This window comes from Schistocerca americana, chromosome 3, assembly GCF_021461395.2.
Source record: "Schistocerca americana isolate TAMUIC-IGC-003095 chromosome 3, iqSchAmer2.1, whole genome shotgun sequence".
In the NCBI taxonomy this organism is placed as follows: domain Eukaryota; kingdom Metazoa; phylum Arthropoda; class Insecta; order Orthoptera; family Acrididae; genus Schistocerca; species Schistocerca americana.
In genome coordinates, this window is record NC_060121.1 from 350,189,270 (window position 1) to 350,204,741 (window position 15,472).

Consider the following 15,472-nt stretch of genomic DNA (forward strand, 5'->3'; position numbering starts at 1 on the left):
AAGGACAGCTATGCATGAAGCATTCAGCATTTTTCAAAGTAAAATTCTATCTACCAACTTGACTGAAAATACTCTGAATTTTTGTTCTGATGTTAAATCAGTAAATGGTTGCCATAATGCATTGAAACAGCTGTTGACACAGATAAGAGCAAAACATTAAACATCTTTTTCATCAAACTGTTTCACTGAGGAGGATTCACTGTAGTTCCTTCTCTAAATCGTCATACAGATGTCAAAATTACACATCAAAATACGTGACCGTGAAAGAGACAAGCAACTGAAATCACTCAACAGAGGGAAGGCCACTGCAACTGATGAGATATCAATAACTTTCTACATAGAGTATGTGAAAGACCTTGTTCCTCTTGTGGCAGCAGTGTACCCTAGGTCACTGGAGGAGCAAAGCGTTCCTAATGATTAGTAAACAGCACAGGTCATTTCCATTTCCAAGAAGAGTCATCAAAAATATGCACAAAACTTTAGGCCTTTATCTCTGACATCTGTCTGTTGTACAGTTTTGGAACAAGTTTTATGCTCACATATTACGACATTTCTGAAAACAGAAGAACACTGAATGAATCAACATGGGTTCTGAAGAAACGATCAACCTAACTCAGCCGCTTCATCCTCAAGGCCCAGAAAGCAGTAGACACCAGTGTCCAGGTGATGCCACACTCCTTGTCTTCTGGAAAGCATTTGGTGCAGTTCTGCACGTCACCAAACGAACAAAATATGGGTGTATGGACCATCAGACAAACTGTGTAAGTGGATTGAATAGTTTCTATCGGACAGAACACAACATATAATTCTCAACACAAAGGAATCTTCAGATGTAAATGTACAAGGGTGGTTCGAAAAGTTCTTGGAATCACCACGAGAGGTCAGCGCTAGTGCAACAAGTTGTTCACGTGATATTCATTGGACTGTTAACTGTAAACACATGCCACATCAGTGCTCTTGCAAGAGAGATGTGGCAGTGATGTGGCTCTGTTGTTCCCATGTAGTGATTTGTGAAGACGGAAAAAATAGAGATTCGAGCAGTGATTAAGTACTTCATAAAGAAAGGTATGAAAGCAAAGGACAGTCATGCTGATTTCCAGAATACACTGGGGGACTCTGCTCCTTCATATTCAACTGTTGCCAAGTGGACAATTGAATTTTAATTTGTTCAGGAGAGCTCAGATGATGATCCACACAGTTGTTGGCCATGATGTGTCACTACTCCAGAAATCATTGCAAAAGTGCACAAAATGGTCATGGAGGATCATCAATTGAAAGTGCGTAAAATTGCTCACACTTGCCAGATGTCATCTGAAAAGGTATATCACATTTTAACTGAAGAATTAGAAATGAAAAAAATTATCTGCAAGATGGGTGCCATGACCCTTGACGCTGGATCAAAAACACAAGAGAATTGACATATCGGAACAATGTTTGGCCTATTTTAGGAGAAACGAACATGATTTTTTGTGTCACTTTGTGACCACAGGTGAAACTTCGGTGCACTACTATACCCCAGAGACAGAACAACAGTCAAAGCAGTGGAAACATGCTGATTCTCCGACACCAAAGAAAGCAAAGACAATTCCTTCGGCACGAAAGTTCATGGCATCAGTGTTCTGGGATGTGAAGGGGATTCTGTTAGTAGATTACCTCCTCACTGTGCAAACAATTAGTGGAGAATATTATGCTAACCTCCTGGAGAAACTGCAACAAAAGACACATGAAAAAAGGGCAGGTTTTGCAAGAAAGAACGTTATCTTCCATCAAGACAATGTGCACCTGCACATGTGCCGTCACCATGGCAAAATTATACGAACTACAGTATGAATTGTTGCCACACCCAGCTTATTCACCTGGTATGGCTTCATCATACTTCCATCTCTTCCCAAAACAGAAAATTTTTCTTGGTGGATGATTCACTTCAAACGAAGAACTGATAGACAGAGTTGACAACTATTTTGCAGGCCTGGAGGAAACTCATTTTTGAGATGAGATCAACACACTGGAACATCGTTGGACCAAGTGCATTAATCTACAAGGAAACTACATTGAAAAATTAAAAAAGTTTCAGTGATGTAAGTACTTTTTTCTATTCCATTCTGAGAACTTTTCAAATCACCCTTGTAACTTCAGGGAGTGTTATTTGACTGGTACTTTTCAAAATATATGTAAATGACCCATTGGATAACGTCAGAAGTTTGAAAAGGCTTTTCACACAGGACGCTGTTGTATACAGAGAAGTCACATTGCTAGAAAACTGTATCAAAATGCAGAAAGATCTGCAGAGGATCAATGCTTGGTGCAGGAAATGGCAACTGATCCTCAAAATAAGCAAATGTAACATATCGCACATAAATAAGCAGAAATAGCCATTACTGTACCATTACAAAAATGCAGATCACTGGAGACAGTCATACCCATAAAATATCTATAAGTATGTGTACAAAGCAATTTATACTGGAACGACTACATAAAACTAATTGCAGGCAAGGCAGATGTCAGATTGAGATTTATTGAAAGAATCTTCCGGAGCATTAGTCTAATCACAAAGGAGGTAGCTTACAAAACCTTCATTTGACCAATGGGATCTGTACCAGATAGAATTGAGACGAGGAAATAGAGAAGAGCAGTGTGCTTCATTACAGGCTCATTTAGTAAGTATGAAAGTGTCATGGAGGTGCTCAGCCAACTTCAGTAGCAGGTGCTGCTAGAGAGGTGTTCTACATCACAGTGTGGTTTACTGTAAAGTTCTGAGAGCACACATTCCAAGACTAGTCAACCAGTACATTGCTTCCAACTATATGTGTCTTGCAACAAGACCTTAAAGATAAAAATTAGAGAGATTGAGCACACAAAGAGGCTTACCAGCAATCATTCTTCCCAGGACCCATTCACACTGGAACAGAAAACGGGAGAAGTGACAGTGGTACACAAATCACCATCCACCACACACTGTTAAGTGGCTTGCAGAGTGTAGATGAGATAACTTTCTATTCCTAACACAAAACAAATGAGAAAGTAATGGTAAAATTTTGTGAATCTGATGCAGCAGATACTCAATGATATCATTGCCTATGGTGTCCATCAATTTCCGTCCACTGCTTTCAACATTGTTCCTTCTCTGCATGCAATAGATTTGATTAACAGTTCTCCTGGTTCTGTGGCAAAATTCATAATGTTACAGTTAATATTATATATTAAGAAGTTGAAACTGGCAGTGTCATGATCTTTTACCATTTTTACCCTCATGAAGATGAATGAAGGCCTACCATGTAGTGGCAGTAGTTTTACAGATATTCCTAAAATGAGAATCTGCTGATCTCAGGAGCTGAAGTTATATCTTTGAACTTGTGTACTTAAAAAAATATTAATTATGTATGCAGAAGAAAAGCAATAGCAGTAACTGCAGCATACTGGCTCTAGGATACACTTATGGTTGTTGGGCACAGCCATACATGAGCCAGTAGCTAACAGCTAGGGCATACAAACTTTGGCAGTGATGCAAGCAGTGCTTGGAATGTCAATTTAACTGCCCATTTATAAACAAAAGCAAAGGCTGATAACATTAAACCCCTGCCAATTAATATTATAGAGGAGCAAGATTGCTTTTAGAGTGTGGGAAATTCATGATAGGTTCCCAGTGATCCACAGAGAGACAAATTACAACTAGAAATAACCTGGTTGTCTTGCTTAGGACAGGTTGGCACTGGATTTAAAGTACAATGATTATTTCTGTTTAAGTGGGATATAGTTCAGACTCAGCCAACACGAGAAGTGGGATTCCCTTTTCTTTCTCCTCTTTTTTTCTTTCCAAATGTGATGAAAATCACTCAACAAAGGATTTATTTATTATGCTGTCTGCACTGCAATTAGCTAAGGTTTAGAGTGGTTTTGCCAGTGCAAAAAGTGCAGAGACAGAAGGCCAATTCTGTTCTTGTATTATAAAGGGAATTAACAAGGTTTTCAATTAAATATGAACACAATTTCCTACTTCGTAGTGCGCCCTTTTTATCTCCTTGAACTACAAAATGGTAGAGTTTGAGTGAACAGCCAATCAAGTTTTTCAGGCACTTAATCATTTTAAGATTTAGAGGAGGCTGTAAAGAAAATTCTTGTTTAATTCTGTTCAGGAAAGCATGTTGGATGGTGGTTTTTAGTCCATAAAAAAGAAAAGGTTAAATTACCTCTTGTAAAGAACGAAGTTCAGCTAATCTTCTCCTGATTTATGACAGGATTAACTGCTGCATGGTAGAAAATAATTAAAAAGATTCAAATAACACTTGCTTTTGGTTCCAGTAACTGTGCACTATGTCAGAAATTATTTTGCTGCCTGAGAACGGCAGTTAAATAACAGCTCTGGTATTAACTGTTATGGAAAGCTTTCCTCTGATTTCAAAACAATTATGTTTAGTAGATGCAGATCAGATATTTAGTTATGGCTATTATCTTTTGATGCCACGGCATCCATGTCATTTATTCAAGGGTAAAAAATGCCTTCCACTGCCAGTAATTTATAAATTCATATTATACAGCTAGTTTTACAAGGATTAACTCAACTATATACATTTATGTGCAAATAACACACTTGCACTGTATGTAAGAGAGTCCTCATTATGGCTGTCATTATTCTGTTTGTTAAGAAAATAAAACACATAGGCAGTGGTCACATCAAACGTTGGTTTGATTTAGAATATTTGTCTGAATTGATTTAGGAAAACTGCAGAAAACTCAGATCTGAATGGTCGGTTATTGTCCTGATAAGAGTAACTGGACCTACTCAGAGTAGCAGCTCTGCTGTACTGCTTTTCCAATTTAACATCCAAGTACTGTGGTTTTCTACAGCATTTATTACTGGATTGGTGCATAAGTTTGTAGTGTTTCTTCAGTTGAAACTTCCGGGCTGAGAGGCTGTGGTCGATGTATAAAATTTCCACCAAACGTTTTGTCACCATCTGCGGGAGACATCTTCTGAGGTCGTCCGACTACTCAGCCCAGAAGTTTCAGCTGAAGACAACACCGGCTGTGAAAGCCTACATTGGATGATTTGTAGTGATTATCTACAAGCTTAATAAACATGACAGATACACATCACACACTTTAGTCATCAATAATACATTTTCCTTTACTATTTATAATAGTCTGGCAAAACTGGGGTAGCTTTTTGATTCCGTGACTGAAGAAATCATATGGTTTTGAGGAGAAGAACTCATGTTCAGAGTGCATTTTTATCAGGAAAGGAAGTTCCTTGAAGGTTGTTCGATAGAGAGCAGAAAAGGTGAAAATCTGAGGATCCAAGATCAGGTCAATAAGGTGGGTGTGGAATGACCTCCCAATTTAACTCCAGTAGTGTTTTTTGTCAATCTAGCAGAATGCGGGTCAGCGTTATCATGGAGTAGCATCATCACATACAATTTTCCTGGTTGTGGTTCTTGGATTCTCTCTGCAAGGTGTCTTAATTGTTGGCAATAAATGTCAGCAGTGATGGTTACTACTTGGGAAAGCGATTCGTAGTACACCACATCGTCACTGATCCACATATGCAGAACATTATCCTTTGTGGATGCGCATAGTTCTTTGTATAGGGCAGTTGTTGGTTTTGTTTGGGTTCAAACATTCCTTTCTTAGCATAAAGACATCATTTATCACTACCAGAAATGATACAGGACAGGAATGGTCAGTGTTGTTCATGAGCCAATTGATGACAAGTAAACAGAGATGCACATACGGGACCCCACAGATTCTTGTAATTTTATGTTAGAGCATGAGGTACCCACACACCTGATTTTTCTAACTTTCCCCATTGCAAGCAAATGCTGCACGATGGTGAAATGATCACAGTTGTTCACATTTACCAGTTCTCAAGTACACTGAGATGAATCACTGTGGATTAATGCATTTAAACAATCCTTATCAAATCCTGAATGTCTTCCTGAACATGGAGATTCACTAACGCTGAACCAATCCTCCTTAAAACAACAAAACCATTTTCTTGCTTTGCTCCGTCCAATGGCTTTATCCCCATGCATGGGATAAGTGTTTCTGGCTGTGTCCACTGATGTCACCTCTCTGTGGAACTCAATCAGAAGGATATGCCAGCAATGTTCTGATTTCCTCATTTGGCACTCCATTTTCTAGCATCCACAACTCCACTCACTATTTCCAAATGACAATATGCAAACTCAGATAGCAACTGTGAACTAAAAGTAAAAAATGACAACTGACAAATAAAATCATAGCAACCAGCATATCAATAAGCAAAACAAAAATGCTACAAGCTTATCTACCAGCCTAATATTTCTTGTTGATGCCCTTCTTTTATCAAAGGCAATGTAATTTCAACAATACAAAACTGGAAGAGCAGTGTTTTCCTTCATGTCTGATATCTGTCTGGACAGACAAAACATATACACCTATCTTTCTGAACTTGAGACCAGTGTCTTAACAAACACACTACCTCATTTGGTTCTTCGTTTATTTCATTACATAGATTCTTGGAGGTCTTTTGTTGCTAATGAATATGTTACATCAGTGCAGGCAATAAGTCTTTATTATCACACAAAGATCTGTCCTAAACAATAAGCAATTTACATCACCAAAGCTGCATAAGGCTATTTTTAAAAAAAATTACATTACTGGTTCCAGGCGTTACTTTTCTTCAATAGATGTGAGACCTATGTTATACAAACAAAAGTACACATTCACTATACACTTCAGACAACAACATAAAAAGTAAATTTAACAATTACTAGAATAAACAAGAGATTCTTATATAATGTGTTTATATATAGGGTTTGTATAAATGTAAGGAATCCGTATTCTGGGTAAAATGTATTGAAAATATCACTACAAACAATTAAAACTCTTCAAAATTGGACCCTTAGTTGTCAACACACTTCTACCAACATATTTCCCACACTTGGAAAGCACAATGGAAGTCAGGTTTCTTGAGATCTTGGAAGTCATTTTCCGGAATGTACTTCAAGCAGCATATCAAAGTCAGTTTGACCTGAGCTAAAGCCTCATTATGTTATTCTTTGAGGGTTATATTCACTCAAGCGAACAGATAAAACTCTACCAGGGTCCCTCATGACTGGAGGGGGTTGGGCAAGCACTGTGATGCTGTTTCAAGTAGATAGTCATTGACCACAAAGCAGTGCAGTTGGTCATGATGCAACATCCAACTGCAAGCAAAGCCTGGTCTCACTCAGTTGACCCTACTCTTCAGTCTTCTCTGCATGTCTATGAAATCACAGTCTATCCCTAACATCCATCACTCACTCAAACGCACAATGTCCTCATGGTTGAGCTTTCTGCTCAGGGTTCATTTTCTACACTCTATCATCTTCAAAGCACATATGGCATCTCAAAACAGCAGCTTTTCATAAGTTTTCACTTGCAAACACTTTCTGCATCATGGTTAATGTCTCCATAAATAATCTGCTAAGTCTCACACAGAATTTTATGGTGTAACACTGTACAGTAGAATGTTGTGTTCTGAGATTCACCTGAGCCTACATACTGGGGTACACTAAAATTATGATACCAACCATATGGAAGCTAGTGGGCAAAATGATACCAGGTGAAATTTGAAGGCGGCGAATCCCTTCATTGAAGCTATCTGGAGTGAGTACACTGGGACATACAGTAGCATCCAAAAACTTTAGGACTCATTACTTTTGCACAAACCTTGTATGTATATGGATTAAAGTGTATTTTTTTTATTTTTTATTTTGAGCTGCTCATCATTCTGTTTCCTACAGTGTACAGGGATCGTGTGTTCCTGTTTTTGTACAGCTTAGATCTTGTGTTACTAGATAAACAGCAATGCCTGAAACTGGTCATGAAATAAAGCAAATTTTATTCATCCGTGGTGATTTAACAAAGCACAGTAATTTACTTGCCAAAGGATCATTTGATAATGAATAGCATTTTTCAGTTTAATCTGAGAAAAGCCATAAGCAATATACACAGACACATAAAGGTATAAACATATGTTTAAGACAGATGGACAGCCTTGGGCTTGTTAAAGTAACTATTACTACATATTCATCAAGTGATTTAGAATGAAATACAACAGGATGGCCACATAATAGCGAGTGAGCCTCCACCTTCCAAAATACAAGGCCAGTGTCTTAACAAATGCACTACCTCATTGAGTTCATACATACCATACAATTTTGTTATATTTTTATGTACTTGGAACAATTTAGTTTGATACGATTGGAAACTATTAGATGCTTTTCATTGCCTATTGACACTCACTGCACACACAACACCACACATGAAGGGGCTGCCACAAATCTTCCTTCAGCACTTCTGAAAATGCTGAGTCAGAATCCCCTCATGATGAGTGAGATGCTGAGCTCAGAAAGATATAATTTTGGTTCCCTAATACAGCTACAAAGGAGACCTGAATGAAATCCTTAGAGGTATTAGAGCCTTTCAGAATGAAAAAATGGCACCTAAAAAACAGCTCGAATGAGAAATGATCAGGTAGTTTGATTTTATATAATACTACATCACAGTAAGAAAAATTAAGAAGTAAACACACTAGGACACATGTCTGAAATAAATAGCTAAAACAATAAATTTAAATGAATATGGAATTGTTAAAGCAGAGAAAGGGAAAGAAGTCAAATGTGAGAATATTATTTCCATTAAAAAAATACCATCATAATAAGACATGGTCCAAGTGAAACAGATCATTTTTAATAAATACTTTTTAACGACAGGTTAGAAACTGATGCAAATAAAGCAAGATGTAAAACAAGCTGAAGAATCAACGCAGAGAAAACTTAATGGCATTAAAATTTTTCTCTCATCCTACTGGAAATTATGAAGAACATCAAGGCCCTCAAGCAAATGTTCACATGTGGCTGCAGTACTATAATACATAACATTCTTGGCCTTATTAATTCATGTTATACTCCCAGGCAGACAAAAAAAAAGATTCATATCTTGTACTTAATCACACTCTTAAGATACCATGTATATTTTTAATAAATGTGAACAATTTTTGCGCAATTGACAAATTGCTCATCATAGTATTTACTATGAATATGATCTACAGAACAAAACAAACTCAACTAATTCAGAATAATTAAATGAAACGGAGAATTTTTTTACAAGTTCAATGAATTAGCTAATTTGCAAGTAAGAAGACACAATCAATTTAAACTTTTTTTCCAGCTACAGTGAATTATTGTGCAATGACCACCTTCTATGAAATGTGATAGACTCATGCCCTGAACTGTTATATTCTCCACATCACTGCCTTGCTTTGATAGCTCTAAGCATTACAGACACCAATAAGAATATTCAGACATATGGTTTTCCATTTTTCTGAGGGAGTGCCTTAGTCTCTCAAGTAGGCTACATCCCATTTATAATGCATATACCTAAATTTCAATAATTAGGTCATTAGCTTTATTGGCATCAGGCTGTTTATATAACAACGTTAGGGAAAAGTAATTTATTTATTCTAGAAAAATGTTTGATGCAGCCTAGACATTTTCTTCAATCAGCTGCAGCATCTCTTGCATGTCACATATTTCTGTAACACAGGTGTGGCTCAAAATGGTTCAAATGGCTCTGAGCACTATGGGACTCAACTGCTGAGGTCATAAGTCCCCTAGAACTTAGAACTAGTTAAACCTAACTAACCTAAGGACATCACAAACATCCATGCCCGAGGCAGGATTCGAACCTGCGACCGTAGCGGTCCTGCGGTTCCAGACTGCAGCGCCTTTAACCGCACGGCCACTTCGGCCGGCAACACAGGTGTGAAACTCATTTCTGAAACTCAGTCTGCAGGTAGGCACACACACTTCAGACGGATTGTTGTTGACCGGTAAAAATCATATGATAAACTCACTTGCAGTCGCCAGTATCCTCAAAGACAAAACACATTAATAATATTTTCTCAACTGAGATAGTTGATAGAGTTGTCGCTAAACATATCACGTAAACCACAAACTTAGCAAATGTAAATTAAGCTGCAACATTGGCAAACCTACTCTCTTTTCCCCAATTTCTGAACTGAGTTTCTGTGACTTACGTTTTGGTCCATTTAACAAAATAAATAAAATCCTGTTAAGCTAAGAATAGTGTTGGGCCACCACTTTTTTGGTCTTTTGCTTGCGTACTTCCTGTTAGCAACTTTATCGTATAATACAATCAGTATATTATTCTAAAGTTTTTAACATCTTACCGATAGATTTGTATCCAGCTTTGAGTGCAGCATCAATTACGCTGTATATTAGATTTTTTCCCTTTATTTTATATGTGCCAACTGAAATAGAACAAAGAACTGATAGCAGGTGTTACAAATCAACGCCACTCCTTACAGTCAGTCAAGTTTTATTCTTACATCCAACCATGGGAAACTCTCGTCCTGTATTTAACTTGTATACATAATCTTGGACATCCATGACACGGAGGTGTACTAAAAATTTTTTGTTATTTACAGCTTAAATCTTCTTGAAATTGTACTCAGTTCTACTTCTATCATTCAGAAACGCGCCACATCACATGAGCATATTTATTTAGATTTTCGAATTTGACCACGCCGATAACAGCTGACGCACAGCTACTCTCTCTTCAATCACAACAAAGCAATGAACTCATGACGTAGAGATTATTGTGACAAAATGTGAGTAGGATCTTTAAACTATCGAATCGCAATACAGAGATCTGGAGCCGGATTCACACACTCGTTTTGACTTCATAGCCAGTGACATATTGCTGAGGCACACAAAAAAATGTATTTCGCGCTGTTGTTCGTCGCGCTGTGTTCTCGCCTGCTTTTGTAAAAATCGTGACCTGTTGCGTATCCCAGTAAGAAGCAATATTTCCTTTTTTTTTTTTTTTTTTTTTTTTTGTAATCTTCTCAATTGTTCGCATTACTTTCAGAGTGAAATAAGCAAAAACGCATCGTACTCTGCGTTTGCTAAGTGCATTAACTTTGAGCCTAGAACCGAGGGCATTCATTACCACTGGTTTACAAAAGATTTTGAATTGCAACTTGAATGGTTGTCTTGTTGTAAACGAGAGGACAAGATCAATATTAAGAACACAAGGATACATTTCGAACATTTTCGTCCGCAGGATTACAAACGGGACATGCAAAATGAATTGTTGGATTTATCTACAAGGAAGTAACTGAAGTCAGATGTAACTCCATCCCAAAAAATACCTAGCAGTAGACTGATGACCTTAGAAGTTAAGTCCCATAAGATTTCACACACACCTAGCAGTACGGAAGAGGGCTCTCAAAACATTCTAAGTCTTCTTTTCCAAGAAAACAAAACTGGACAGGTCAATTAAATCAGAAATTCCTTCTGATTCGGTCATTATAAGCAATCAGCAAGTAATTAAGGACTTTGAGGAAGAATTGGCTATTGTGAAGAGAGCAAAAATTTTACTGAAGCAAAAATTCGCAGCTTCTTCATAGAAGAGTAAGTAATGAGGTTATTCAATTGAACTGATTTACTTGCCTGTAAAAAAAAGTTTTGTGTTCTATGAATTATTGTCAGTCCACACACAATTATACAAATGGTAAATATATGTAAATATTATTACATACACATATTATATTGTACTCATCATATGATTTCTATTACACAGATTACACAAATCACAAATTATGTTGTATGCTGTAAGGTACAACATTCTTTGTTAAATCACATTTATAATGAAAGATCATCTTGTTTCAATAGATATAAATTCATTCAAGTTATAAAATGCTGTCTCTTTCAACTATGTATCTACTACTATTTTAAATTCATTTTCATGTAATGCCCCTTTTTGAAGTGCTAAATTGTTGAAAAATACTTTGCCAACACGTAAAAAATTATTTTGGTTGACTGCCTGGTTGGTTTTGGGGAATGCACCAAACAGCGAGGTTATCAGTCCCATCGGATTAGGGAAGCATGAGGAACGAAGTCAACTTTGACCTTCCAAAGGAACCATTCCAGCATTTGCCTGAAGTAATTTAGGAAAATCACAGAAGACCTCAGGATGGCCAGACCTGGGTTTGAACTGTCGTCCTCCCGAATGAGAGTCCAGTGTGCTAGCCACCGCGTCACCTAACTCGGTATTATTTTGGACCTTGACATCTTGGGTTGTCGGGTGTTCTGCCGGATATCAACGTCGTACTTGCACGATATTTCGGTCACGTAGCTCGAGACCTTCATCAGGTGCGACCTGAGACTGTTCCTCGAGTGGACCTGGTCCAGTATTTATGCCTATGGCCTTCCCCCTCCACCAACGGCTGCAGGCGCTTCCTCTGTGGTCCGCGCCCATTCCCTGTGACCTGCTGGAGCGTTGCTGATCCGTTTTCCGTCCGCTGCGGTTCTAGGTGTTCCCTCTGCGGTCCGCACCCACCAAACCCGCTCCTGGGGGTTTCATCTACGGTCTGGGGTACCAGGCGTTTCCCCTGCGGTCCGCGCCCGCTCACCACGACCTGTTGGAGCGTTGCCGCTCCGTTTTCCGTCTGCTGCGGCTCTGGATGTTCCCTCTGCGGTCCGCGCCCACCAGTCCCACTTCTGGGTGTTCCATCTTCGGTCTGGTGCTCCTGGCAGTCCGTCAGGGGCTCGTTTACCATCTCCATGTCTCTGGTTCTTCTGTTTGTGTAGTGTTGCAGCTGGCCCACCACCGCAAATACAGCTCCCGGAACACTTGCTAGCTCAAATTCGACACAAGAACAGAGTAGCAAAAGAGTGGAAGGTCACCAGAAATCAGGCCACAAGGAGGCTGCTCAATCGTCTACAGAGAGAGCTGAAGGTAGCGCTCAATGAGCACAGAAACCAGCAATGGCAAAACCGCCTCACAGCTCTCAAAGTAGACGATCATACACTATGGCAAGCGACAAAACAGTTTACAAAACGACGCGCTAGGATGCCGCCACTGCATGGCGAGCGGGGACTGGTCTACAGCCATGCTGGAAAGGCCAACGCCCTCGCCGACTCCTTCGAGAAGCAGTTCCAAGCGGCAGAACCCCAGGATGAAGAGCATGAAGAGGTAGTCAGTCGTCAACTGGCCGTCTTCCTCAATGCCGAGGAGGACCCAGAGGACGAACCCATACTTTTTGCCCCCGAGGACGTGGCAAGAGTAATCAGGTCCCTCCCTACAAAAAAGGCGCCAGGGCACGACAGTGTCACAAACCAGTTAGTCAAAAAACTCCCACCCACAGCGATCACACACCTCGCGAACGTCCTCAACGAGATTACTCGTTCCCGTGTATTCCCAGCTTGCTGGAAACATGCGGAAGTGGTCGCGATACACAAACCAGGGAAAGACCCTCTATTCCCGCAGCACTACAGGCCGATTAGCCTCTTGCCAACTCTCAGCAAGATCTATGAGCGCCTCCTGCTAAGACCCATACAAGAACATATTACCAGAGAGCAAATTCTGCCGGATTTCCAATTTGGGTTCCGGCAGAACCACTCTGCCCCACAACAGGTCATGAGAATGGTTGAAGCAGCCACAGAGGGCTTCAACCACAGAGGCTACTGCGGGATAGTGCTACTAGATGTAGCCAAAGCCTTTGATTCAGTATGGCATAGAGGGCTACTCTACAAGTTGTACACACAAGGGTTTCCCGGGAGCATAGTTCAGCTCATTAAGAGCTATCTCACGAATAGGACTTTCTCCGTCAAAGTAGAAACAGCCACCTCCACCAGAAGGCGTATTCGTGCCGGGGTGCCGCAGGGATCGGTCCTGGGGCCCGTATTGTACAGTTTGTACACTGCGGACACTCCAACGGCCCCCCTGGTGCACACGGCGCAGTACGCTGACGATACAGCCTTCTACACGAGAAACGCGAACAAGGACCTGGTCATCCGTAGGCTACAAAAGGTTTTAGATGACACGGAAACTTGGGCCCGTCGCTGGCGCATCACGATCAACTCCGAGAAGACGCAGGCAATGCTGATTACCCGCAGGCTCGGAAGGCGCGAACCTCCTCAACGTCCCCCCCTCCACCTTCACCTAAATGGAATCCAACTCCCCTGGCGCAGAACCGCCAAGTACCTTGGCGTAACCTTGGACTCTCGTCTTACGTGGAAACCCCACATAGACGAGGTCCACAGGAAGGTCTGCGCCAGAATGTCCATCCTATACCCTATCCTGAACACAAACAGCTCCCTTCCCTGCCCAGTAGCTGTAAATGTTTACCAGGCCCTGATCCGGCCAGTAATGGAGTATGCGTGCCCCGTCTGGGGATACGCGGCGAAGCAGCACCTGGACAAACTCCAGAGGCTGCAGAACCGCGCCCTCAAAAGGGCACTGCGCCTACCTCTTGGATTCCCCACAGACGACTTGCACGCCGCAGCCGAAATCCCACTCCTGAGAGAGCGGTTCCAGGATCTGGCAAGGGCCTTCTATGAGGGTTCTTCCAGATCCGGAAACGCGCTCATCCACTCCCTAGGTCGGTACGACATGTCCCGCGATAAGCATAAGCGCCCTATGACGATCTTCGACGATTAAGTCGAAGAGAAAATCCCAATACCCAATCCCTAACCCAGTTCCTTCCCATATAACACCAATCTTCTCGCCTACCTCAGGCAAGTACTAGACTCACTCACAACAAACATCACAAGTCACAGACACCAAAAAACTATAGAAAAATCACACACACACGTTCACAGGGGAGTAAAAGCCGAAAGGCTACAAACTCCCCCACACACACTTCCCCAAAGAGGGGAAAGTAACAGATGTAAGCAGCAGCAGCAGCAGCAGCTGGCCCCATTGCTCCTTTAACAATTCCAGAGCCGGATCCCAGGCTCTGCTTAGCTGGTACCCTGTGTCACGATTCATAAGATCGTCAGCCATTTTAATCTCAATCGATTCTCTTATAACACTGTCCCAAAATCTGAGTATTTGTGCTAGAATCTTGGTATCCTCATACTTCATGGCATGATCTAGTTCTAGACAGTGTTCAGCAATGGCTGACTTAGTCACCTGTCTTAATCTAGTGTGCCTCTGATGTTCTTTGCACCTGATCTCCACAGTTCTTGTCGTCTGGCCAATGTAGGACATGCCACATTGACAAGGTATATTGTAAATCCCTGGTTTTCGTAACCCCAGGTCGTCTTTGACACTCCCCAGCAGTCCCCCGATCTTGTTGGATGGACAGAAAACACACTTGATATTGTGTTTACGCAGGATCCTACTGATTCTGGCAGAAATAGAGCCAGCATAGGGCAGATATGCCACCTTCCTTGCTTCATCTTGGTCTTCTTCAGGAACCTGTGGTATAGTGGCTGGTCGGAGTGCCCTCTCAATTTGTCTGTCCATGTATCCATTCTTGGAGAAAACTGTTTTGAGTCGTTCTATCTCTATGGGTAGATTCTCTTGGTCTGATAGGGCACGTGCTCTGTGGACCAAAGTCTTCAGAACCCCATTCTTCTGTGCAGGGTGGTGACAACTGCTGGCCTGCAGATATAAATCAGTGTGTGTAGGTTTTCGG

The 15,472-nt window shown here is 40.7% G+C and overlaps 1 protein-coding gene across 1 annotated transcript in view; it reads right to left on the reverse strand.

Moving 5' to 3' along the window:
- Nucleotides 1-10,602, reverse strand: part of LOC124605652 (uncharacterized oxidoreductase MSMEG_2408/MSMEI_2347-like) — a 40,024-nt gene extending 29,422 nt beyond the window's left edge. Inside the window, exons 1-2 of the mRNA XM_047137476.1 lie at nt 10,373-10,602; nt 10,214-10,294 (exon numbers count right to left, since the gene is read on the reverse strand). Coding sequence (XP_046993432.1) covers nt 10,214-10,294; nt 10,373-10,433 — 142 coding nt within the window. The 5' untranslated portion in view covers nt 10,434-10,602. The remainder of the gene's footprint in view (nt 1-10,213; nt 10,295-10,372) is intronic.
- Between the last annotated feature and the right edge of the window lie 4,870 nt (nt 10,603-15,472).